This window comes from Polypterus senegalus, chromosome 4, assembly GCF_016835505.1.
Source record: "Polypterus senegalus isolate Bchr_013 chromosome 4, ASM1683550v1, whole genome shotgun sequence".
NCBI classification, from domain to species: Eukaryota; Metazoa; Chordata; class Cladistia; order Polypteriformes; family Polypteridae; genus Polypterus; species Polypterus senegalus.
The window spans coordinates 33248496-33274461 of NC_053157.1; the positions used below are offsets into that span (position 1 = coordinate 33248496).

General features: G+C 39.8%; 1 protein-coding gene across 4 annotated transcripts in view; it reads left to right on the top strand.

Annotated features, from left to right (window-relative positions):
* Positions 1-25966, top strand: part of rab27b (RAB27B, member RAS oncogene family) — a 376281-nt gene that overhangs the window by 115511 nt on the left and 234804 nt on the right. For 2 of the 4 annotated variants that reach the window (XM_039750425.1, XM_039750424.1), the window contains exon 2: positions 6776-6830. The exons of the other annotated variants lie outside the window; for them this stretch is intronic. In XM_039750425.1, the coding sequence (XP_039606359.1) occupies positions 6805-6830 (26 nt within the window). In that variant the 5' untranslated portion in view covers positions 6776-6804. The remainder of the gene's footprint in view (positions 1-6775; positions 6831-25966) is intronic. 4 annotated transcript variants of the gene reach the window in all.

Genomic DNA, 25966 nt, shown 5'->3' on the forward strand with positions numbered 1-25966 from the left:
CACATATAATATAGTAATTAAACTGAAAACACAGCCTCCGTCCAATAACCAATTCAAACAGCTGTCGGAGAAGAGCGCCCAGTTTAATGTGATTCCTCGTGCTCGTTTAAAGCAGTTAAGGTTTGGTGTAAAGCCGTATTTTGGAATATCATTAAAGAAATAAAGTCTAAAATTTTGTAAACCATTTCTTACAAAGAGATACATCTTACAAAGATATTATGATACATCACTGTAATTTCTCGTTGTGTTAGGGGATGAGTTGGGATTCAGAAAAGGAGTTTCATTTGGTTCATTTATTGTGATCAAGCTGCAGATTTAAGCTCCTAAGGGTAAAAGAGTCATCTTTTATTCCCCAAGCTGTATGCATTTTGAATTTTAGTAGTTGTAGGAATCCTGCTGAATTCTGCATTATTATTATGTACTGTTAAAGGTTATTATTGTTATTTTCAGAAATCATGTAGGTGTGCATACTCATTGTTGTCACGTATTGTGTCTTGGCTTGTTTTTTTTAAGTATGTTTAACAGTGTCCTACTGCAAACAAATTTTCCTTTATAATAATAAATTCTACCAAACCTTACCTAACCTAAGATTAATCTTTGTGCAATCATTGTTGTATGGGGTGCCACAAACCCCCTTTTATCTATGTTTGACTTACACTTATAGTGCAGGTAAGGGCAGTTATATGTTGGCTTGTTAAAATGGCCATAATCCATTTGTCAGGTTGTCTTGTCCGCATACTTTGAGTGAGTTCCTCTTAAAACTGACCATTTACTTCACAATTGTCTGAAGCGTAAAGTCCTATAGTGAGTTGAATTGGTTTGCATAGTATTGCTATAAATGCAGTACGACACAACTTCAGAAATGTTGCTGAAGAAGCTCAGTTAATTAAAAAGGAGCAAGAGGGGTCAGACATTATTATATTTATGGAGATACATTCCAGGCAGCATAATACAGTGGTACTCTTGCCATTAATAATACAGGTAGCAAAAACATTTTATAAAACATTTTTTTATTTAATCACAGCAAATTTAATAATACACTCACTGAGCAAATTATTGGGAACACTTGCTTATCCATGCAGTTATCTAATCAGCCAATCATGTGGCAGCAGCTCAGTATATACAGGTCAGGAGTTTCACTTAATGTTCACATCAAACACCAGAATTGGGGAAAAAATGGAATCTCTGTGATTTCAACTGTGGCATGATCGTTGATACCATACAGATTGATGTGAGTATTTATTTAACTGCTTATTTTCTGGGATTTTCATGTACAACAGTCTGTAGCGTTTACTCACAGAAAAATAAAAAACATCCAGTGAGTGGCAGTTCTGTGGATGGAAAGGCCTTGTTGATGAGAGGGGTCAGAGGAGAATGGCCAGATTGGTTCAAGTTGACAGAAAGGTTACGGTAACTGTGTGCAACTGTGGTGAGCAGAAAAGCATCTCAGACTGCACAACATGTTGAACTCTGAGGTTGCTGCAACAGCAGGCCACGTTGGGTTCCCATTTGGTCAGCCAAGAACATAAAGCAGAGGCTGCAATGGGCACAGGCTCCCCAAAGCTGGACAACTGGACACTGGGAAAATGTAGTCTGGTCTGGTGAATCTCTCACAGAAGGAAGGGTCAGAATTTCACGTCAACAGAATGAATCCATGCACACCACCTGACTTATGCCAACAGTCAGGACTGCTGGTGGTGGTGTCATGGTGTAGAGAATGTGTTCTTGGCACACTTTCGGCCTGTTAGTACCAATCAAGCATTGCTTGAATGCTACGACCTATTTGAATATTGTTGGTGACCATGTGCATCCCTTCATGGCCACCATTTACCCATCTTCTAATGGCTACTTCTAGCAATGTGTCCCAAAGCAGAAGTCACCTCAAATTGGTTTCATGAAACATGACAATGAGTTCAGTGTTCAGTAGTGGCCTTCTCAGTCACCAGACCTGAATGCAGCTGAAATCCTTTGGCATGTGGTAGAACGGGTGATTAACAGCATGAATGTGCAGTTGACAAAGCTGACAAAACTGTGTGATGCAGTCGTGTCAGCATGGATCAGAATCTCAATGGAATGTTTCTAATGTCTTGTGGAATCCATGGCATGAGGAGTGGAGAAGAATGGAAGTTGTTTTGAGAGCAAAAGAATGCCCTACCCAACATTGGTATAGTCTAATACTTTACTCAGTGAGTGTGTTAGTACTTTACAGAAAATGGTGCTTTTTGCTATAATCTTTCATATGGAAATAGTGATTAGCTTCATTAGCTTTGAGCATTGTAAAACACTGAGACAAACTGAAGAAGATTGGGGTCGTAAGTGGAGAAATCTCCATCTAATGTGCCTAAGGATACCAGCGATACAGTAGTTAGGTCTGTGCAGATGTGCTGATTATCCAAGTGGAGAAAATACATATTAGCTTCCTGGCAGATTATATCTATTCTCTGATGTGATGGTGGCTTTAAGTTCAGCTTTATTCCCACGTGAACAGAGTATAGTGAATTTCTTACATCACAGTGCCATTAATAGTGAAAGGTAGACCATATAGGACTGGGGACAGCTTACCTTTTTATACAAAGAAATGATTATGTATGATGATTGGTTGATCAGGGTGAACAGACAGGCTTGTGACTCTGCGCCTCTGAAAACATTCTTTGGACTGTCTGATTTAGTCCACATAAAACAGTGGAATGATTACCTATTGGAAAATATCCATTTTCAGTCTTTTACATCCACCTTCTTGATTTATTATACTAAAATGAGTGGAAGTTTGTCATTGAGTTGGCCTCCTTTTGAACCCTAAAACTTCATACACACTGAAAGGCACACACAGACACAGACTTTATCCACAGGAGCATTGATTATGAGTTATAGTTACACAGCTATCTTTCCTGAGTACTCCACGTCGAGACTAACTTCAGAGTGAACGACATATGCAACATTATAAACTTCATGTCTACATTTTGTCAATTATGACTAAAACATGAAAAACGTTTTTTTTTTTAAACGATGTGTGTACATAGATCTATGTAGACACGGAACACACATGAAATGCAAGTGTTACAAATAACGATATAGTATTTACAAAAGGTGTCATTTTGCTTGACTTCTCACTCTATACAACTCCAAGCAACTGACACGCAAGTAAACAGACTTGAGCTGAGAAAACTGTGGGGGGATGTGATAGTAGGCTGCTTGCTGTTTATCGAAACATTTAGAAGACAAAAGACGCTGACGGAGAGGTGTGAAGTGTTTTAAGGTGGGACGGATCTACAAGTTTTTTTGTAGGCTCTGGTAATTCTAGCGTTAATTGTCTGATCATGTTAAATGAAGAGTTCCGGAAACAACATATGTAGTTATATAAACGAAAAAGGAAGACTGTACAACGTATTTAGGTCATAAACTGCTGGTCACAAGAAAGAAACAATGCAGATGTAGTCAGATAAATTGTCTTCAAGAGTCCTTTGCAGTTCATTTTGACAAAATCTTGTGATTGAGAGAGATTACAGCTTGTTTTTAACACAGTGTTAGTAGTTAGGAGGAATACATAGAGACGTCAGCCACATTCACTGCCCCTCCTCTCAGCACTGTAGGCTGACTCGTGCCTGGAGGATGGAAGGTCATCTTGAGACTATATACCTGCAGAGTTTACTTTGAATTATATGTTTGTTTGCATGTGCACCCTTACTCTTACTGTTTGTTTTTGCAGATCTTTTGCAACTAAGTGCTTTTGTCTATTGTTGTGTATTCTTGTCTTTTTCCTGTGTATTTTTGTATATTGCTGGGGGACTCGTAGAATAAGATTTTCATTGTACTGAACACATATGACAATAAAGTTGAACTTGAAATTGAAGTTACCACCTGTATGTTAAAAAAATTGTATGGTTATTGTTAAATTGAATTTTCTGCATTTCCTTCCAGGTCTGGGTATCTTTTATCGTTTTAAATGATATGGCTAAAAGCCAGAATGTTTACCACAGGAATTTTTGATAAAAAGGACATCTCTATATAAAGTAACACAAAAGTAACACTTGGACCTGAGGGGCCCAGAGGTTGCAGTGCCTAGGTAATACCTGCAAATTTGAATCCTTCTGCAAATTTGCATCCTTTACTTGCTGTAGCTATTTTGTGTTCTAAATTTATAAATTATTAAATGGCAGGCAGTGCAGTGTATTGGCTAAGGCTTCTGACTTTAAAGCATGAGGCTGTGGGTTCAAATCCTGCTACTGATACTGTGTGACTGTGAACAAGTCACTTGACCTGCCTCTGCTCAAATTGGAAAAACAAAAGAAATGTAATTAATTGTATCATAAATGCCGTAAGTCACTTTGGATAAAATTGTCAGCTAAATAAATAAAACGATCTTACCTTTTAATAATAGTCATATTAATAATCTTTTCCTTCAGTGGCTGTTTATAACAGAGTTGTGGGGTGGACGCTTCTCAACAGCACTAAGGGGGACCTAATTCTGGAATGCAATGTCAGTCCTTCCAAAACAGTCCTCCACTTGGTCCTCACAGGACCAAGACTAGAGGCGCCAGTAAACCTTATAGACCCTGTTTGGCATGGAGAAATAAACTGGAGCAGATGAAGAACATTTGTACAAACACTGGGAGAAAGTGTAAACCTGGGGATTGATTACGAATCCTGCGCCACAGCACCAGGGAAGGTTTTACTTTGGAAGGTGTTTTAACTTGCTTATTACTTGTTTATATTCTGTACTTGTGTATCCAGCAGGGGGTGCATGCCCCCCAGAAATGTGCTTTTTTAGAACTGCAGCTCATACACAAACTCACACATATCCCTCCGCAGTAACCACAACAAAGATATCGAGACAAGAGAAATATACTGCAAAAGAATACATATATATATATATATATATCAATCCAGTTGTTGTGCAGGTTTTTAGTGGGGTCTTTGATAATTGAATATACATTTTTTGAGGAGGCAGAGGCATTTTTTTCTGCACCATTTCTGAGGCCTTAGCTTTAATGAGGCTATGACAGACTTTGTTCTAAAATGTACCCATACACACTTTCTGCTGACCAGTTCTGCTGTATATCTGGATTAGACTCTATTCTACCAGTTTAACTCAACTTTCAATAATCCAGTCACACATTCTTCTGATCAGTGCTATATTTGACTTATGGTTTCTCCATACAAATTTAACACACATTCTTTGACTATACTGTCTGCTTGACCATACTACAAGTTGAATTGTTCTTCTGCATAACTGTAGGCGGGGTGGTGGCTCTGAGGTTAGGGATTTGCAGGACCTTTTACGTTCAACGCCAGAAGTGGCTCTACTCTGTTGGGCCCTTAACCTGCAATTGCTCTATCCTGAGTAGAGTCACTTCTGGCGTTTATGGGATTTGATCCGGCAACCTTCCGATTGTCAGTGCAGATCCCTTGCCTCAGAGCCACCACTCCGCCCATCACTCCAGACACAGCCATTAATGGGTTAGGAGTGATTGTGACACCGAGGTGATCTACCTTGAGCACAGAAACCTATTCTATCAGAAACTTTATCTTTGAGATTAAATGTTTTTCTCTTGTCACTACAAACTACATGAAGTAATATGTTTAAAAAAAAGCATTTTTGAATGGAGTGTTCTTTTAATCAGTTCTTTTGGTATTGTGGACCTTGTGGAATTCAAATTTACAGTCACTGTGCAGAGTTTAGTTTCAGGTTGAAAACCGGCCCAAGAGCATTATTCCTCCTAGGCACTATGCAGTATGGAAGACAGCGTTCTCCTTGCATCCACCAAACCCAAATTCATCCATCAGGCTTCCAGATAGTGAAGCATGATTCGTCACACCATAGAAAACACTTCCAGTGCTGTAGAGTCCAATGGTGGCATGCTTTACACCACTCCTTCTGACGCCTGGCATGGCGTGTAGTGATCTTAGGCTTGTGTTGTAGCTGCTCGGCCGGGGAATCCCATTTTCTAAAGCTCTGGATTCATAATTCTTGGGTTGATGTTGCTTCCAGAAGCAGTTTGGAACTCTGCTGTGAGTGATGCATACGGAGGATAGGTGATTTTCTTTTTTATCGAGCTATGAGCTTCAGTTTTCAGCAGCCCCGCTCTGTGAGTTTGCATGTTCTACCACTTCATGCTAAGCTGTTTTCGCACTTTAATGCCCCCGCATCACATTATTAGCACAAAGAGTTGAATGGGGTCAGGTTTTAGCACAGCAGACATTTCATGTGCAGTCTTATGGCAAGGTGACATCCTATGACTTCTTCTAATGCCAGTGTTTGTGAATGGGGATTGCATGGCTGTGCACCTGAAAGAGCTGAACTCGGTGATCTGGAGGGGTGTCTCCACATATATTTGCTATATCTAGTAGTTGTGTGTATTTCAAATCTTTGAACGTAGATTTTGGCTTTGCTTTATTGTTCAATATTCTGTGCTGCCTGCTTGGTTTTGCCCTTCAGTTTGTTTTATAAACTATTTGATTTGTGGAAATGATTTATTAAAAACCCATGGCATGTGTTTTCCATGACATGCCTCTTGGGCTTATTCCCTTAGATTGTATGAATATATTCTATGTACCATATGGCATATTTATTTGTATTCTTTCATAATTGTTTTGTTTAGAAGGTGACACCTTTAAAAAAATATTTTCCCAGCAGCCTACTGACTGTTTTATTTAAAGCCTGCATACATGTGGTAAAAATATTTACTGTGTTTTGAACTGCTTTCATTCAGAAATATAGCCAAGTCTCTGTAAGCAGGGTAGACTGACGTATTTTATCTTTAAATGTTTTGTACAGGTGTTTCATGATTCTACAGGTGAAGCTCAATGGATGGCAAGTTAGAGTTCAAATGGTATGCATAACATGTTTTTTAAAGAAAAAATATTTTGACAGTAACATAATAAAATATGGTATGTTTGAACCATTCATATACTGTAAAGTTTGTCTAGTGGTGTCTGTGAGTCTCTTGTCTTCCCCAATGGTCTTTTACAGATGCCTTTAATATTTCTTTCCTTAATTGTGTGATATTTTATTCAGATTTAAGAATTTCTGGCGTTGATATAACCTTTTTCCAGTCATATTTCTAGAGCTGAGTATAGAATGATGGGACAGCACAGAGCAGCAGTGCTTAGCATTGCCGTGTCACAAATTCAGGCCCCTTGAGTCGTTGTCTGTGTGCATATGCCAGATGGGGGGCTTTCCTCCAGGTGTTTTTATCTTTCTTACACATCACCAAAGACATGCAGGACATGTTAACTGATATTTATCCCAATTGGCCTGAGTGTAGGTGTGTGCTTGTGTGAATTAGACTGGCGTCCAATCCAGGACTGTTTCCTGCCTTGTACTCAAGTGCTGCCAGGTTAGGCTGTTGCTCCTCGCTTCAGCGAACTGGATTAGACAGGTTTGAGAAAGTATATATTTGTCTACCACAGGCCTAAACACATCCCGTGGGCAGACTGTTATTTGATGGATTAAGCAACTCCAGTTGAAATCCCCAGTCGTAAATGCAGAGGCTAAGGCTAGGGTCCAGTCTCCTTCATGTTTTTACGACCTGACTTACTCTTTTCTGATCATCTTATTTCCTAACTGTCCATGTTTTGAGACGTGATACTGGTAATGAGAGATCTGCAAATATTTTATATTCATTCTTTGAAGTTCTAGGCAGAGTTGTAAAATTTGTATCATCCTTTCATAAGCAGCAGTATTTAGATGACCCATTCTACATGCTCAATTTAAATTGGACATTCTGGTATACCATTCATGTTGATCCGAAGCCACTTCTTTTGGGTTTACAGCCATTCCTAGGCCACCTGTAACATATGAAACCTCCATCATTTCCTGGGTCAGCCCTGTGCTGTCCTCCAAATGAACTGTGCCTGGTTTACCTTCAGCAAAAGTTTACCAGAGGTCCAAACCACACCACTTATCTCATTTTTTACTGAAAGTGTCATGTATCTAAACAACAACAGCACTTTATTTCCTGTATAACCCAAAATCTGTCAAGGAGTGGGTGTCAGCAAATGGGGTAAATAGAATGAACAAAACAGAAGACACAAGTAATCCTCTACACAGAGCTCGATGGCTAATCTATCATTGCCACTTTATGAATACAATAGAGTGGTACAGTAGTAATAGTACAAACCACAAAGCAAAATGCTAGAATAGATTATATCAGTCACTAAATACGGAATTATCACATATGAGGAGGCCGATTTGTTCTGAGTCCTGGAGACCTCGACCAACAAGCTGCCTCCCCCTACTGGCCATGCCATGTCTGAGTCAGTGCTGGGCCCGCCAATGTGATGAAAGGACCTTTCTACTCAATGAAAAAGCAAATCGATACATTTTGGAGGGACTAGAAAGTAAATAATAAGGGAGCAGATACATAGGGTTTTCAGAATTGGAGCCTATGGATGTTGCCAAAAGGTGATAATAAACCAGCACCTGGACTAAAACAAGTTAAAGCAAACAAGGAGGTCCAAACATATTTGAGAACGCTTTCACTAGCTAAAACAAATTTGCAGAGTAATTTCTAGCGAGTCTTTTAATCAAACATTTAAAAACCATACAATGTGTGCTGCCATCTAAAACTCTGAATGAGTCTGATGTTATAGATCTATGAAGGAATGATTTTGGACAAAAATCAATGAATAACTATACAAACCTATATGTGAAATGTGAAATGTGACAATAAATAAATACTAACTATTGTGGTCCCCGGCCGGGGCAGGAGCCCGGCCAGGACGCCCAGAAGGACCAGAGGAGGGCTTGTGCCTCCTCCAGACCCGAGGCGTCCGTCCTGGTTATGTTAGGGGCCTCGGGTACAGGGCTTGGAAGCCCAGCCCTGTAGGGACCCATGGCCACCGCCAGGCGGCGCCCCGATGCCGGAATATCCCGTGTGGACCCGCCTGGGGCAGGAGCCCGGCGGGCGCCCAGGAGGACCAGAGGAGGGCTTGTGCCTCCTCCAGCCCGCGAGGGGGTGTCCGTCCTGGTTATGTTGGGGCCAGATGCCTGAGGAACCCTGGAGCCCAGCACTTCCGCCACACCAGGAAGTGCTGGGGGGAAGACGACAGGGGACACCCGGACAGCTTCTGGGTGCGCAGCCGGCACTTCCACCACACTGGGGTGTGACTAGGACTGATTGCGGGAAGCAGCTGGAGCCCATCCGGGTTCCTATAAAAGGGCAGGAAAGGCATTGACTGTAAGGCCTGGACTTTGGGGGATCGGTGCTGGAGGCACTGGGGATTGGAGTGCACGGTAAATTTGTATATAGTGTAAATAAACAGTGTGTTGGGTGAACTATGTTGTCCGTCTGTCTGTGTCCGGGCCAGCGTTCACACTATGTGAAATGTGAGTATAAATAATTAAATGTGTTACAAAATATGTTTTGTTGCTTATTTCTTCATATACGTAATTATTTTGTTATTTATTTATGAGGGAGCAAGCCCCCCGGCGCCTTCAGCACCCAACTTCCAGTTGTGGCCAGAATATTAGTAAAATCTGTAAAAGTACAAAAGATTAAATTATTATTTATTGGAGTCAAAATCACGAAATTCTATAAATATGTAAAAGAAAAATTTATTATTTAATGGAGTAAAAATCATGAAATGAGAATAAAATATTTACTCTCTTACCGATTGGAGTATTCACGTTAAACTGAGGTCCACTATGCTCAATGAGTATTTATAAGAGACTAAATAAACGATCCATTCATTTCAACTGACATTGTTATAGATAATAAAAAAATGACTCATTAAAATAACCGGAAAAATCACGTGAAAACTAAAGTGGTATGCAATAGGTCATCGTAACTTGACTTTCAGCTAAATATTCCATCTTCCATCCATTTTCCAACCCGCCAATCCCAGCCAACACATGACACAAGGCAGGAGCCAATCCCGGGCAGGGTGCCAACCCACCGCAGTTCAGCTAACTAAATCACCTAAATACAAACATTGGTGCTATGAATAGATATTTTTTTTAATAGTTTATTTCTGTAAAAGAAAGTTTACTTGATCAAAAATAAAAAAACACATCTTTCTTGATATTAAAAACCACAATTTTTCTTGATATTTTAGTTTATAATTTAAAAATGGAATAAAAATCTGAAAATCTAACAACATCACATTAAATTTTGATAAATTTTGAAAAGAATCATACCAAACATATATAGATAGGTGTTAAAATAAGCCAGATTTAAAGCGTAACAAAAAATGTCACATAAAAACGTCACATAAAATCGTTGCACAAAATCGTTGCTCTTTTAGGTTTAGGATTTTATATATAGAGAGTAGATTTCAGTAAAATTCATGCAACATGAAATAAGCCCTGAAAAGAAACCGGTCACGTTCACTCATCAAAGTTAAGAGGGCAGGCTCTAGCAAGTACTGGTTTTAAACTGGTAAAGCCTTAGGACAGAAATCTTCAGCCATTAAGTGCCACATGTACAGCAGTCATTTCAGATGCAGTCTCTTAGTGATAAATCTGGATTTTCTTGTATTAAAAGTAGCCGCTTTACCAAGAAATCGTGGGTAACTTTTTCTTGCACTCTTATGCGACACGTACAGTCAAAGCTTTGAGCATGTGCATGAGCCATCGGATTCCAAAGTCAAGTAAAGTACATTTGCCCACACTGCTGGTGAGTCTCCAATCAAAAAACACTACTTGCTAGAGTCCACCTGCTGAACTTTGATGAGAGCAAGTGGCAGATTTCGTGGCAGGTCTTATTTTATGTTGCATGGTGTTATGAACTAGAGAGTCTCAAAGCATAATAAATGCCAATGCAGTCCCATTATGGTGATGGGCAAGCGGCCCTGATTCTTGGGTCACCATCCGTAAAACAAAAGAGAATTAAAAATGGCATCTGAACACTAACCAGGGGAGGAACCCTGGCTAAAATGTAACACGAGTGGCATCACAGAAATAAATGAATGAAGAAATAATTAACTATGTACTGTAGTTAAATGTTTCACAAAATATATTTCTTTGTTGATACATTTCATGATGATATTTTTTATTGTTACATTTCACAGTACTTTTATTTATCTGCGTATATATTCAGTTTGATTTAATTCTTTCTTAAAGGCATTTTATCACAGGCTTACCAAATAAGAGCTTTTTATGTTGCTCATAAAAATAATAAAAATAGAATCACAGTGATTTGAGTAAAACATTATAAACAGATAAAAGCCTAATGAGAATCATAAACTGCATAATTAATAAGCAAAATATACTGTATTACAAAACACCAATAAGCACTGAAGACAGTAAAGATTAGTGAGCTTACCCTCAAGATTTTAGGAATATTGTCAACGTTTCACTGTAAGTAAGTCTAAGGGAGACTTGCCATAATGAGAAGTAAACAAAATGTCACCTTTTATTGGCTAACTAAAAAGATTACAATATGCAAGCTTTCGAGGCAACTCAGGCCCCTTCTTCAGGCAAGATGTAAGACTTTTGTATGTAGACTTGGCTTTTACTTCATCATCACAAAATGGTACACCATTCGCAGACACAGTGCTACTAACATTTTACTTTTTGTACTGCCACTTTGCATTACCTGGACTATGGTGACGCAAGCCCTTAAATCCTGTTTCTCCTCTAGGTCCTCCTTACCCATCTTGTATTTAAATGTAATGTTATATGTACTGGATTGAGAACCTTTCACATTTGTAAATTTAACTTACTTTGTCCCATTTTAGAGGCTGTCAAAGTGATAAGTGGCTTACTCTGGCGGCATTAAGCTTCATGGTATGAAATGTAAGTTGTTAGGCTAAACACTGAGAATAAAAGCACTTTCTTGCTTTAAAAAATATAGATAATAAGTAGAGGGAAAATAAGAGAAACGTTATAACTGTTTGCAAAAACAGCATTAAAAAATGACAGTGACTTTGAAACAAGATACAAGAATGGTGGGCATGCCTTCTCATCGTTAGGCTAGGATTAGGGAAGGAGAGCAGGCATTTTTAATTATCAGGACTGTGCGACATTGGGTATTCTGCATTTTTCATTCTTTTACAGTTTGTTGCAAGTGGTGGTTAGCAATACAGTCTACCCCTGAAATTTACAGGGGTTACGTTCCTATAGCACCAACGAATTGTGAAAAACTGCGAATTTTGGATGTAGTCAAAAAAATGCCTATAAATGCCTATTTTTATAATTTATACCCTAAATATGCCCCCAAACCACTTTATTTTCATTTCAAACTCAGCTTAATACATTACCCTAAAAAAAAGAATGTAAAGGTAAACCCGTATACTGTACAGTACTGTACTGCTATGTCTCCTGCAGTGCTAGAATGTAAAATACAGATGTTACCCCTATATGTACTGTAATTCATCCAAGTGCGTTTTCTTTGGTATGTATTGTCCTTTTCTTTGGTATAAGTAGGGTAAATACATAATAATTTAATTTAATAAAAATACAGTAAAATGTACAGGTATTCACCAATAATGAATGATATTGATTGAAGATGATGATGATGATGAGTTAGCTGTGCAGTACGATGAAGATATGTAATGAAGATAATGACTGCACAGCAAAGCAGAGGATTTTCAGCTCCTTGGGTGGCTACTGTAGCATAACGTTTTAGTTCCTGGAGCAGTTCAACCTTCTCCTGGACTGTCTTAAACTTCTTCTGGTGCTTAGGTTCATTGCCAGAAGCCTTAGAAGGTCCAGGGCGTTTGGGCGGCATCTTAGGGCTTTAAGAAGAACAAAACGAAAAACACGAGAATGCTCAGCGAAACACATGAGATAGCTACACCCAGTGAACTGTTATGATACGGGAATGCTGGGCTGCATCTGCGGGAGATGCGTCACAGAGCAGCAGCCAATCAGAAGCAAGGAGAAATAAATAACACTCTTGGATTGGCTACTTTCACCATTACAAGCCGCCTTTTCCTCTACGGATGCTTTGTGTTCTCTCAACAGTACAGTATTACAATGAAAAAGCCATACAAAAATTGCAGAGGATATTTGCGGTTTCCGCTAACAATTATTAGTTAGTTTCTAAGGAAAAATCCGCGAACGACTGAGGCCATGAACTCTGAACCGTGACTTTGCGGGGGTCTCCTGTACTGCCTGAGCTGACTGTGCCATGACACTGCCTCTGTGGGGTCTGGATGCTCTCCCTGTGTGTGTGTGTGGTTATGAGGATTGATGCCATTTCCTACACATAAGTGAACTGGCAAATTAAAGGTAGTCATCTTATGGTCAATCAAAGGCAACTCTGCATTTGTAGGAGTTTATTCCCTAACACCATCTTTTGAAAAGAGTTGATTTCTCTCCACTGTGTTTTCAGGTGCCCCCATAAAAAAGTAACAATGAACCAAAATCACGAATCATCTTTTAGATGTTTTAGCACCAAAATGAAGAGAATCATTCAGAATTTGAGATTATTTTGTTTCCAGAAATTATGTTGATCAGATATGCATGGTGTGCAAACTATTGCAGCACAGCAATCAAGCATTTATGCAGCCATCTAAAATTCAACCACACTGTCCAATATGTCAATGAAAGCTAAGCAAACAACACCAAGTCCCAGTAACTTTGGGTCTGCGACACAGATAACCATTTGCTTTTTAAGCTGTAGCACATGTCTGCATCCAGGAGGCTATCTAAAGCAAAATGAGATAACAGTAGTGCATTTTATCTTTCAAAAGACAGTGCTCTTATTAAAACTACACAATGGAGGTTTTAAAAAATAATCCCACACCTAGGGTAAAGAGGTACATCATCCTCTCCTGTAATTATTTTTCAAAAAGCTGCATCGCATTTACTTTATCCCAAATGTCGGACAAAAATAAAAATTGATCTGAATCAAAGTGGTGCTTTATGCAACCACAACTGATCTGTGGTTAAGGAGAATCTATGGGAGTATGTCTGAACATAATGGTTCATTATCTTGATGAGGAATTTATGCTAAAAAGCAGATTCTTGCAAACAGCATGCTTTCCCCAAGAACGGAGACAGAACAGCTCAGGGGCATAAGGAGCAAGTTGCATGACTGCATGATGAAGTGAGCATGCATGATTACAGATAACGTGGCAACTGCTCTGAAGGACTGGACCACATTTCAGAGCTTTGGCCATCGGTTACAGTTAGCAGTTAGTGAGTATCTGATGGTATTTAGGCTAAAAGTAAACACTGGGTATGCTTTTGCAATTTTGTCATATCTTATATAGGTAACAGATAAATGCATAAATACTGCATAAGCATATAGTGAAATTGAAAAGTACAGCGTTTAGATGGTGATGTTCTGTTTTGATTTGGTGGCACTCTATTTGTTTTCTAATTCATAATAATGTGTTCATGTTGTATAGATGACCCATGGGCAGCAGCATATAACAGTGTGTCACCATTTAAATATATCTTAAGCTTACTATTAATTGTTATATTTTATGCTTTTACGTATCTGTGCAGCAGAACTATCAGGTTGTGTCTACATTAACTTAATCTTACAGTACTGTCATTTAAGATTTTAGAATCTGCTTTCATTTTAGGTACAACTGCAACTTTTTCGTTTCTGCTGTAATAAGAAAACAATTTAATATCTTCAAACATTTTACATTTTTGAATGGTAAGTGGAGGTGAGGTCAGGGTTTCCTCCGAGCTGTAACAGGGACTACTAAGGACATATTTGAGTGATTTGGAAATTGTAGAGTGAGTGGAACTGCTTAGATTAAATAGGCTGAAAGCAAACAAATCACCAAGAGCAGATAATATTTCCCCTCGAGTGTTCAAGGAGGCTAGTGAGTACATATACTGTATAAACCTCTGACGCATCTTTTTTGGAAGTCACTGCACACTGGGGAAATTCTGATGGACTGGAAAATGGCAGAGCGAGAGACCAGGCAGATCTGTGCAACTGTAGGCCAGTAAACTTAACATGCATCACATAAATTAATGGAAGGAATTATTAAGGATAAGTTTGAACAACACATGGCAAGAACAGGAGTTTTACTGAACAGTCAGCATGGGTTCAGAAGAGGGAGGTCAGAGGATCAAAACTGTTACTTTAAAATGAGAACACAGGGACACAGTTGTAAACTTGTTAAGGTGAAATTTTGCACAAAGTTGTTCTTCATACAGAGGACCATAGACAGTTGGAATAGACAGTAGACAGTGTGGTCCCCGGCCGGGCCCAGGAGGACGTGAGGAGGGCTTGTGCCTCCTCCAGACCGCGAGGGGGCGTCCGTCCTGGTTCTGTTGGGGGCCGCGGGTAGAGGGCTTGGAAGCCCAGCCCTGTAGGGACCTGTGGCCACCGCCAGGCGGCGCCCCGATGCCGGTTTATCTCGTGTGGTCGCTGGCTGGGGCTGTAGCCCGGCTGGGACGCCTTGGAGGACCAGAGGAGGGCGTGTGCCTCCTCCAGACCGAGAGGGGGTGTCTGTCCTGGTTATGCAGGAGGCCTCGGGTAGGGGGCTTCGAAGCCCAGCCCTGTAGGGACCCGTGGCCACCGCCAGGCGGCGCCCCAGTGCCTTATTGTCCCGGGGAAGACGACAGGGGACACCCAGACGGCTTCCGGGTGCGCAGTCGGCACTTCTGCCACACAGGGGTGTGGCTAACTCTAATTGCCGGGAAGCAGCTGGAGCCCATCCGGGTTCCCATAAGAGGGGCCGCCTCCCTCCAGTCATTAGTGGAAGTCGGGTGGAAGAGGACGGAACTGGAGAGAGGACGGGAGGCGGTCAAAGGAAAGAGAGGCACAGGACTGTGTGGCCTGGACATTGGGGGAATCGGTGCTGGAGGCACTGGGGTTTGTGAGTGCACGTATTTCTTGTAAATAGACTTTGTAAATAAACAGTGTGTGGTGTAAATATGATGTCCGTGTGTGTGTGTCCAGGCCAGCGTTCACAACAGTAAGACTTGTTGTCAACTTGATGTTATTTTGGAAACATTAAGTGATAGGACTGGTGAGCTTTGTTGGGCTGAATGGCCTGTTCTCGTCTAGATGGTTCTAATGTTCTGTTTGGGAAGAAAGGGTATATTTTCATAAAATTTTATTTCATAATTATTACTAAATCATAATTATAACTAAATCACTAAATTAATGGATGGCTAAAATAGTGGCAAGTACTTTTAGCAAGTGTGCCTTGTCTACTGTCTTATTTTAAGCAATTAATTTAAAATTTTTCTACTAACTCATCATTTTACAGTTTCACATTAATAACTTTGTACGTGGAGGTTTTACTCTACTTTATCTATGCAGATAACCACACAGGTGGCACAGTGGTAGTGCTACTGCCTCGCAGTAAGGAGATCCTGGGTTCAGATCCTCCCTGTGTGGTAGCACTCAGTATTGAGCAAAGCTATTTATAAATGAACAAGTATTATTATTATGAGGTATATGCAGTAGGCAACACAAAATACAATATGTATTTTATTGAAAATAACAATCACAATTATAATATCAAGGACAATAATTGTCAGTTATTCATTTTGTAGTAATTCTGCACCCCATCCTGTGGTCATCTTTCAGAAAGAGTGGGGTGTTTCTCAATGTCCTGACTGAATTGCCCACCATTCTGGCCCCCTAATCATCCCCAGTCCCTAATTGCCCAAATCACTTCCTCACCAAAAAACTGCCCTTGCATCATCCGGGTGGATGCTACACTTTGGTGGTTGTTGAAGTGGCTCCCCACTGTCTGTGTAAAACACTTTGAGTAAGTTAGAAAAACGCTACTGTGTATAAATGTAATTAATTATAGCTATTGCCATTATTCAGCTGACAGATTTTATCCAAGGTGTCTGAGAAGATTAGGATACACTGTAATTCATAAAGGTTTACACAGAGAGTCACAGTTTACAAATGATTGAGCAGTATTGGGGTTTAAAGCTTAATGTCTTAACCTCTGTCACACCCTACCTGCAACAGAGATACCTGAGAAACAGAGCAGCTCTACTGTACTTTAGTACTGCATTTTTCAGCCTCCTCCTAGAAGAATTAACTGAATGAACCATGTGGAAGCCTGCCCCGGACACAGACAGACAGACAATTGAAGGTCTACAAAAAGCACACGTTTATTTACATAAAGTCTACACAGCACACGGTGCCCCTGTACCACACACCCTCTTTGAGGGCCCTCCAACGGTCCTTCACTGCCTCCACTCCTCTCCACCGAGCTCTGTCTTCTTCCTCCCGACTGCAGCTCCTGACTGGAGGGAGGCGGCCCCTGTTATGACCACCCGGACGTGTTCCAGGTGCTCCATGATTGACTTCCTGCGGCACTTTCTGGTGTGCTGGAAGTGCCGCCTGAGCACCTGAAAGCCTTCCGGGTGTCCTTGGTATTCCTTCTGCCAGCACCCCCGAGTGTGGAGGAAGTGCTGATGTCCGAGGCCACACAATTGTCTGGGCGCCCCCTGATGGTGGCCATGGGCCCTGATAGGATTGAGCTTCTATGCTCGAACCCCACGGCCCCCATACCAGGCAGTGCGGCTACCCTCTTGTGGTCCTGGGAAGGCACAGTCCCTCTCCTGGTCCATCTAGGCATGGCGACTGGGCACAACTGCCAACCTACCACCACAACCATTTTATGTACCTAGCTACTATGACATCATGTAACTGTGGGCATTTGGTTTCTCTCAGGTCTGTTTGAATTTGTTATTTTGGAAACCCGTACTGCATCCGTGGTTAGGGTTTGAGACGTTTTGAAATCTTATCCAAAGTTGCTGGTCCTGGAGGTTACGGAGCGCACACCCAGTGATGCATTCATTTGACCACACCAGCAGACCACTCCCTGACTCCAGTCAGAATATTTTAATGGTGGATATGTAGAAGTATCTGGGAGAGCAGCCTAAAATCCCTGAGGCATCTGAGATGGTAAAGACGTTGTCATGCCTTCTTCACCATGGTGTCAGAGTGGTTGGACCAGGTCAGGTCCTCTGTGATGTGGACACCAAAATAATCTCAAACTGCCCACCCTCTACACCTGAGTGCTGTTAATGCTAAGGAGGTAGTAGTGCCACTCCTGTTTTCTCCCAAAATCTACAATCAACTCCTCTATCTTGCTGACATTCAGGAAAGACTGCTGTCCTTACTAGGGTTGCCAAAAATGTTGATCACTTGATTCAACACTTCCAGTTCACCATGGCTAGAGTTGCAGCCCTGTTTCTGTCCAATCACAGATGTTACGAAGATGGCAACTTCAGCAGTGTTGAAGTCTTGACCAGCATGCTTAACTAACAAAAAGGTCAGCTGGAGTGGTGTCTGGAAATTCTTTAGCATTGTGTCAAATGGGGACGTAAAACCACAAGACGTACGCAACATCTGCAAGCAAGTCAATGCAAAAAAATTCATTTTTAAGTTACGGAAACATTAGTAAGTATAAACCTGTAAAGTGTTGCATTTGAGGCAGGGATGTAAAATTTATTTTATTGCACAGGCTAAAACTTTGTGGTCAGTTAAACATTTAACACATCAAGAAGGGGACTTCAGTTATTGTCAATATAGTCAATTTTATTCTGTGCTTTTCATTTGGGGCAGCACTCTTTATTACCAGAGCTTTGATTCTCCGTTGATTTTGAAACACTTGCTGCAAAGTCTGCTGCCATAGTGAGTCACATTCTTTTATTTTATCATTTACAATTTTAAAATATTTTTTTAATCTCTACCACTATATAAAGTAAGGTGCTATAACTTTTCAGTGCTTAACTGGATAAGCAGTGGCGCTATACTCCTCCGCCATACAGCATAAATCTTGTGATTTTTGGCAGTTCATTCAAAATCTGACAAACAGTCAAACTCTGTAGTTGGATGTATGTGGGTATTGATCAGTTCTTGTTACGATGCCTGAAACAAGTCCAGAATGCTGCTGCTCGCTTATTGAAAGGCTCTCGCAAGCGTGACCACATCTTACCAAAACTGACCTTGCTCCATTGGCTCCTGAGCTGCTGCAGAATTGATTTTAAAATCTTGTTACTTGTTTTTAAATGTTTGAATGGAATGACCCCCTCTTACCTTTTGAAAATCCTTCTCATTTACACGCCAGCAACAGCACTGCGGTCTACTAGCCCGGAACTCTTAGTGGTGCCAAAGTCGAGGTTGAAGCAAATTGGTGGACTGGGCTTTTGTGTTGGCCGCTTCATATTTTGAAATAGCTTGCCTTGTTATGTTAGGTCTGCCCTGACATTAGTTACTTTTATGCCACCATTGAAGACTAATTTCTTTTCATTGGTCTTTGACTCTGTAAGAAGTTAAATGTTATGTTTGTATTTGTTGATTCATGAACATTCATAATTATGAGTGTGTATGTGTGTGTGGGTATTCTGAGTATATCTTTCATGTACGGTTTGTCATGATTTAAATTTTGTTACGTGCATATATATATATATATATATATATATATATATATATATATATATATATATATATATATATATATACAGGGTGGTCCAGATCTAATTATGCAATTTTCATTACACTATAACTTATTAAGTTTATTACTCTGAGCCTGTATCTAACTGAATGGAGGACAAGTGGGACATTACGTGGAATATCAGTGAATTAATTCAATGTAAGTCCATTTTCATTTATTACAAGATATTTCGAACAATTCTTTTGTCTTGTATTGTTTTCCTGCATTGCATTAAAAGTTGCATAATTAGATCTGGACCACCCTATACAGGGGGTCCTCGGGTTACGACACAGTTCCGTACCTACAACAGTGATGCAACCTGAATTTTGGTGTAAGTCAAAACACACCCTAGGCCTAAGTCACTTACTTATCCTAACACATTTGTAAAATCATAATCTAAAACATAAAAACACAACTAACCCACAGAAAAAGGAAAAGGACATAAATATACTGTACTGTACAACACAAATGGACCACTTGTGCCACTTGCAACCAAACTAGCTCTCCAACTCCCTCACTCATATGACGCTCGCAACCTAACTAGTTTGCCAACTCCCTCACTCAAGCAGCACATACTTCTGCCACATGCAACCAAACTAGTTCACCAAGTCTCTCACTCATACGCCACGTTACTGCGTATTCTTCCACCGCACGCAACCTAACTAGTTCACCTACGTAGTCTGTAAGTCCGACGCTTAATCGCGTCGTATAACGCGAAACGTCATATGTCAAGACAACGTAACCCAAGGACCTCCTGTATATAGAAACTGTTTCTTTTAGCGTATCTTGTACAGAACTTTGCTTCTGTTTAGACTGTTTTTTTTAAGTAAAATTTGACTTGACTTGACTTGTGTACTCATGTATGTCCAGCTGTGCTTCAGAGGGTGTATTTAGTATGTCCGGGCTCATTCGCAGCCCAACAAATGCATGCAGCGATCTCACAGAAGAGCACATTAACATGCTAGCCTTTCTTGCAAAAAATGCGGAACTTGCAAAGACATTTTTACACAAAAATAAAAGGTGCACAGTTTGCATTTCTGAAAAGTGTGTTACTAGTCTGTTGATGTGTTGCTTTTCTGAACAATTGTTTGCAAAAGACCACATTGTTGTGCTTTTTACTTGAATGTTTATTTAATATTTGTTTTAATATTCATCTGTGTACCATTCACAAAAGGTTGCAATACTTATTCAGTTACCTATAACACTTTAGTTTATGTACTGCAGAAATGCATCTGTTCCACTTTGATTATTATGTAACAAGACCTTAACAGACACTTCTTTGGGTCTTCATAACATTTACAAAGCATCAGTAAAGTGTTTATTCATCTCTACAATTTCACGGACTAATGAGATTTAACTTTGGAGTGGACTGAGGTGGCTTGACGGAGCAACGTGTCTCTTGATTTTACATGTTTAGTATAAGATCTGTAAATCCTTCATATTACCGAGTCATTTTACCAGCATGTCAGCATGCCACATAGCACAGAGATGAACACCCATCTACTGATGATTTCTAAGAATAAAAGAAGTGTTTTTTAAGATTTTCTTACGTAAGAGTAAGTGAGAAATAGATGCATTTTCGCAGCACAAATTTACTGACATTTGTAACATTTCATTGTACTCCCTCAGTAGCAGTGTGTGTTATCATCAACATAAAAAAATTGTTGACTAGATTTTAAGTTATTTTCTCATTTACATTTGTTTGTATTTAATGACTAAAATTTCTATTATTTGTTGTCATCAATGTCAGTTTAATTAATATGGAATTGCCATTTATTTTTTTATTAAGTTACATTGTATACTGTATTGGGTATTGTAAATGACATTGAATTTCAATATTTAGTTTTGTTTCCAAGTTTAAAGTGTTGGTATCATGAGAACCCTAGTCCTGACACCAGTGTGACAGACTCTCTGCTTCGTCCAGGTAAGCCTGCTCATTGTTGTTAGAGATCAGGCCTACCGTGGCTGTGTCATCAGCAAACCTGACAGTACAGTATTGTTAGTCTTGTGCAGCCATACAGCCATACATGTAGAGATTAATTGAAGGTTCAGTCCTTTTCTGAAAAGCTCAGGGAATTAAACCTCTTGAGTCTTTGAGCTACATGGAACCCAATGCAAGTGTGAAGAATTCTCAAAGGTATCGGTAAAGTTAATTCAGTGGCATTTTGACAGTTAAATAGAGAGTGAGAACAGTTGGGAAGTACATTTAAGATCAGAGCTAATGAAGCACTTCTTCACACAAAGGGACACAGAAGACGTGGTGACATTACTGAGTGATGCAGTCGGAGTGGATATTTTGCCAACGTTTATAAAGTATTTGAATGAAGCATTGAGACAACTTAGATATTGAGTAATCAAATGAGCTTGTTATACCGAGTGACTGCTTCTTGTCTGTACAAGGTGTTGTGTGTTTCAGAAGAAAAGCCCTTGTATTATTTCTTCCATGTTCAATGACCTTGCTGTTATATTCAATTGTGAACTGTTTTAAAGCATACAGTAAAGCTATTTGTCAAAATGTGTTCCTTCATTTTAGAAGCTCATCATTGATTCAGTCAGTAGTAGTTACATTTTTCTTCTCTTTATCTGGACTACTGCACCATTGTCTATAGTTGTCTTCCCATTTGACCTCAATATCAGCTCCAGATGGTTCACAATTCTGACACACACGTTTTAGTATGAGCTTTAAATTGTTTGTATTACTTCCTTGTTGATAAACACATTTAATTAACAATTGTATGAATAATGTTTACAGCTCTCCACGGCAATCTGCATCTGATTTATCAGCTTTCATTAAACCTTATGTAAACCGTCAGTCATTTATAGGATAGAACAATGCTCGAAGCAAATTCTGTTTAGTTCAAAAGCGTCAGATCTCACTGCTGCTCAGTTTTAAAACAACATCATCTATATATTTCTATAGCACATTTTCATAAAGAGAATGTAGCTCAGAGTATTTTACAAGATGTTTAAGAAAAAGATGCAGGAAAAAAAACAAATTAGAAAGGGTTAGGAATAAGAATAAAATCAGTGACTTGCCAAAAATAGTAAATGAGAATAAATGAATATGCCTTTCCATAACACAGATACACAAGTAACAGTTCGAGCAGAGTCCTTATTTATAAATTCATTTTAACTCTTTTTAATGGTAAGTCTATTGCTATGGTTAGATGGCTGGGAAGGACTGGGAAAAAAACAAAAAACTGCAGAGGTGTGGTGCTGGAGAAAAACAATCTTCATGGGTTCCAAGCCTAAAAGACCGCTTAGCCCCCACTGGACATTCTACCTAAAATAAATGCACTTAAGTCGTTCCTTACTGTTTTCTAAGCTTCGTCCTAGAAGGTTTGATGCAGATGGTCTCATCGAGGTTTGTGGTACCTGCTTATGTTCCAACATCATTGGTGGCTGCACAGTACTTTGATCAGGTGGTGGTGGCGTAAAACCACACAAAAAAACTCTAAAGTAAGCAGAGTATAGATTCATTTTGATTACAAATCCCAGAGGTACTGTAAATGATATATCTGTTGCTATATAATCTAGAAGAAGTATAACAAAAATGCAGCAGTGAAAAAACACATTTTAAAAAGTGGGCTTTTAGGAGTTAGGTGAGCATATCTTTACTGGTAAAGCATTCCACATTTTTGGCGCATAGCAGCAAACGGCTGCCTCACTACTTCTTTTATACTTCGCTCTTGTAATAGTGATTTGCTTCTTATTCCAAGGTTATGACAGAAAATATGGATAGGAGCAAGATTTATTTATATACCATTAATAGTAATTTAAAATCAGTTCTACAGGGCACAGGTAGCCACTGTAACAACACTAAAACTGCTGAGATGTGCTTGTGTTTTTTTTTTTTTTGTTAAGATACCTGCTGCTGCAACTAATTCAACTGATTGAAGTCTTTCTTAGGTAGACCAGTTAGGAGTGCGTTACAGTAATCTAGTCGACTAAAATAAAAACAAAGGCATGAATTAATTTCTGAGCATTTTCCAGTGTTGCAAGAGGTCTTACTTTTAAAGTGTTTCAGGTATACGTCAGAGTCCACGGTAACACCTAAATTCATTGCTTATGTCTTGACTTTTAATGCAAAAGGAATCAAGTTTATTTCTAAGACTATTTCCACTAAGATTTCTGTTTTTTTCTTATTTAGCTTGAGGAAATTACTACTCATTCCTTCACAAAAATGAGTAAGACACTGGGTCAGAAGGCCGAAAGCCTCGGGCTCATCAGGAACTACAGATAGGTAAAGCTGTGTGTCACTGCATAATTGGGATAGTTCATCTTGTGTGGTAATCTGGCCTAACAGAAAAAACAATGCACCTACATGACACAGATATATCCAATGTCACAGATCCTCGAACTACAATACAATACAATACAATACAATATAATTTATTTTTGTATAGCACAAAATCAGACAAGAAGTGCTGCAATGGGCTTTAACAGGCCCTGCCTTTTGACAGACCCCCAGCCTTGACTCTTGTCACAAAAGCAGACCACAGACATAAAAAGGTTTGGGGCAGCAACCCATATATTGCGCCTTGGCTGCAAATGGGTTTTAAATTGATCAAGATGATCACAGGTTCGAATCCACAACAGAGCTGAATATAACAGGAAAAGATGGCGGCTTTAAAGCCCAGGACCAGAAGTGACGTCAGTAGGATCAGAACCGGATGTGATGTCTTCTGGACTGGGAGTGACATCATCCTTGGCACTGGAACCAGAAGTGATATATTTTATCCGGGAATTGACATCATCCATGGCACCATGGCCAGAAAGTGACATCATCACTGGGGCCAGAAAAACAGAAGTGACATCATCCATGGTGCCAGGACCTGGCGAGATTTCCTGTGGATGGTCTGCAGAAGATTGAGAAAGAGAGTTAGTGCAGCTCGCCACCCCCTGGTCTGGCATGGGAGTACTGTTCTTAAGGCCTTTCAGATGTCTCCCAATCGCATGTTTGTGACACTCTCTAAGAAGACAAGGGAAAACTCCCAAAAAAAACCCTTGCAGGGGAAAAAATGGAAGAAACCTTGGGAAAGGCAGTTCAGAGAGAGACCCCTTTCCAGGTAGGTTGGGTTTGCAGTGGGTATGAAAAAATAAACGGGGTCAATACAATACAATACACAGAACAGAACACAGTTAATCCTCAATACAGTATGTCACAATAGAAATATTACAAGTACAGAGCAGAATTCAACAGTAGATGATATCACACGGGTGGCACAGTGGCGCAGTGGTAGCGCTGCTGCCTTGCAGTTAGGAGACCCGGGTTCGCTTCCCGGGTCCTCCCTGCGTGGAGTTTGCATGTTCTCCCCGTGTCTGCGTGGGTTTCCTCCCACAGTCCAAAGACATGCAGGTTAGGTGGATTGGCGATTCTAAATTGGCCCAAGTGTGTGCTTGGTGTGTTTGTGTGTGTCCTACGGTGGGTTGGCACCCTGCCCAGGATTGGTTCCTGCTTTGTGCCCTGTGTTGGCTGGGATTGGCTCCAGCAGACCCCCGTGACCCTGTTTTCGGATTCAGCGGGTTGAAAAATGGATGGATGATATCACATAATATGATTTGGATTTGTTCAGAGTCACGATCACTACAGTTGGCTGTTAAATAAGACTGAAATCAATTTATGAGACTACCAGAGAGACCAACCCATTAGCTAAGGTCAGTTGTGAGAATACTGTGGTTCATGGTGTCAAATACCGCGCTCAAGCATAAGAGTACAAGAACAGATATGTTGCCTGTGTCAGCATTAACCCACAAGTTATTTACTAATTTAACCAATGCAACATTAGACAGCTGAAGCACCAAAAGTGTTTTATATGAAACCTAAAAGTTTACACAAGAGACATACCAATGTAAATACACATATTGAAATTATAAGAAAACACCAAAATTCATGATATTGTAATTATTTTCTCACAACTGAAAGAAAAATGGTGCTTCCTGCCTTAGGTACATTCTGAATTTAGTTCAAGAAAACTACAATCGAGGACCTGTTATTTTGGTATGCGTGTGTTGCCTGAATTTCTTGCAAAGAGGGAAAATCCCTGCACAACGTCAGCGTATACAAGTTAATGACTGCATGGATGCTAGCACTGGGACACAGGCATCATTATTGATAATCTACCTCACCTTTGCTTATGAACTGCCTCAGCAACCTCATCAGTGAGAATCGACTTATGATAATCAGAAAAATGAGGCTCTTCGGGTAACAGTGCTTTAGTGTTTACACATGACTGGAACAGAATTCTTTTGATGGAGGATCTTGAAACTTTAGATAGATAGATAGATAGATAGATAGATAGATAGATAGATAGATAGATAGATAGATAGATAGATAGATAGATAAACAGATGTGAAAGGCCCTATGATAGATAGATAGATAGATAGATAGATAGATAGATAGATAGATAGATAGATAGATAGATAGATACTTTATTAATCCCAAGGGGAAATTCACATAATCCAGCAGCAGTATACTGATACAAAAAACAATATTAAATTAAATAGTAATAAAAATACATGTAAAAGCAGACAATAACTTTGAGTAATGTTAGCATTTACTCCCCCGGGTGGAATTGAAGAGTCGCATAGTGTGGGGGAGGAACGATCTCCTCAGTCTGTCAGTGGAGCAGGACAGTGA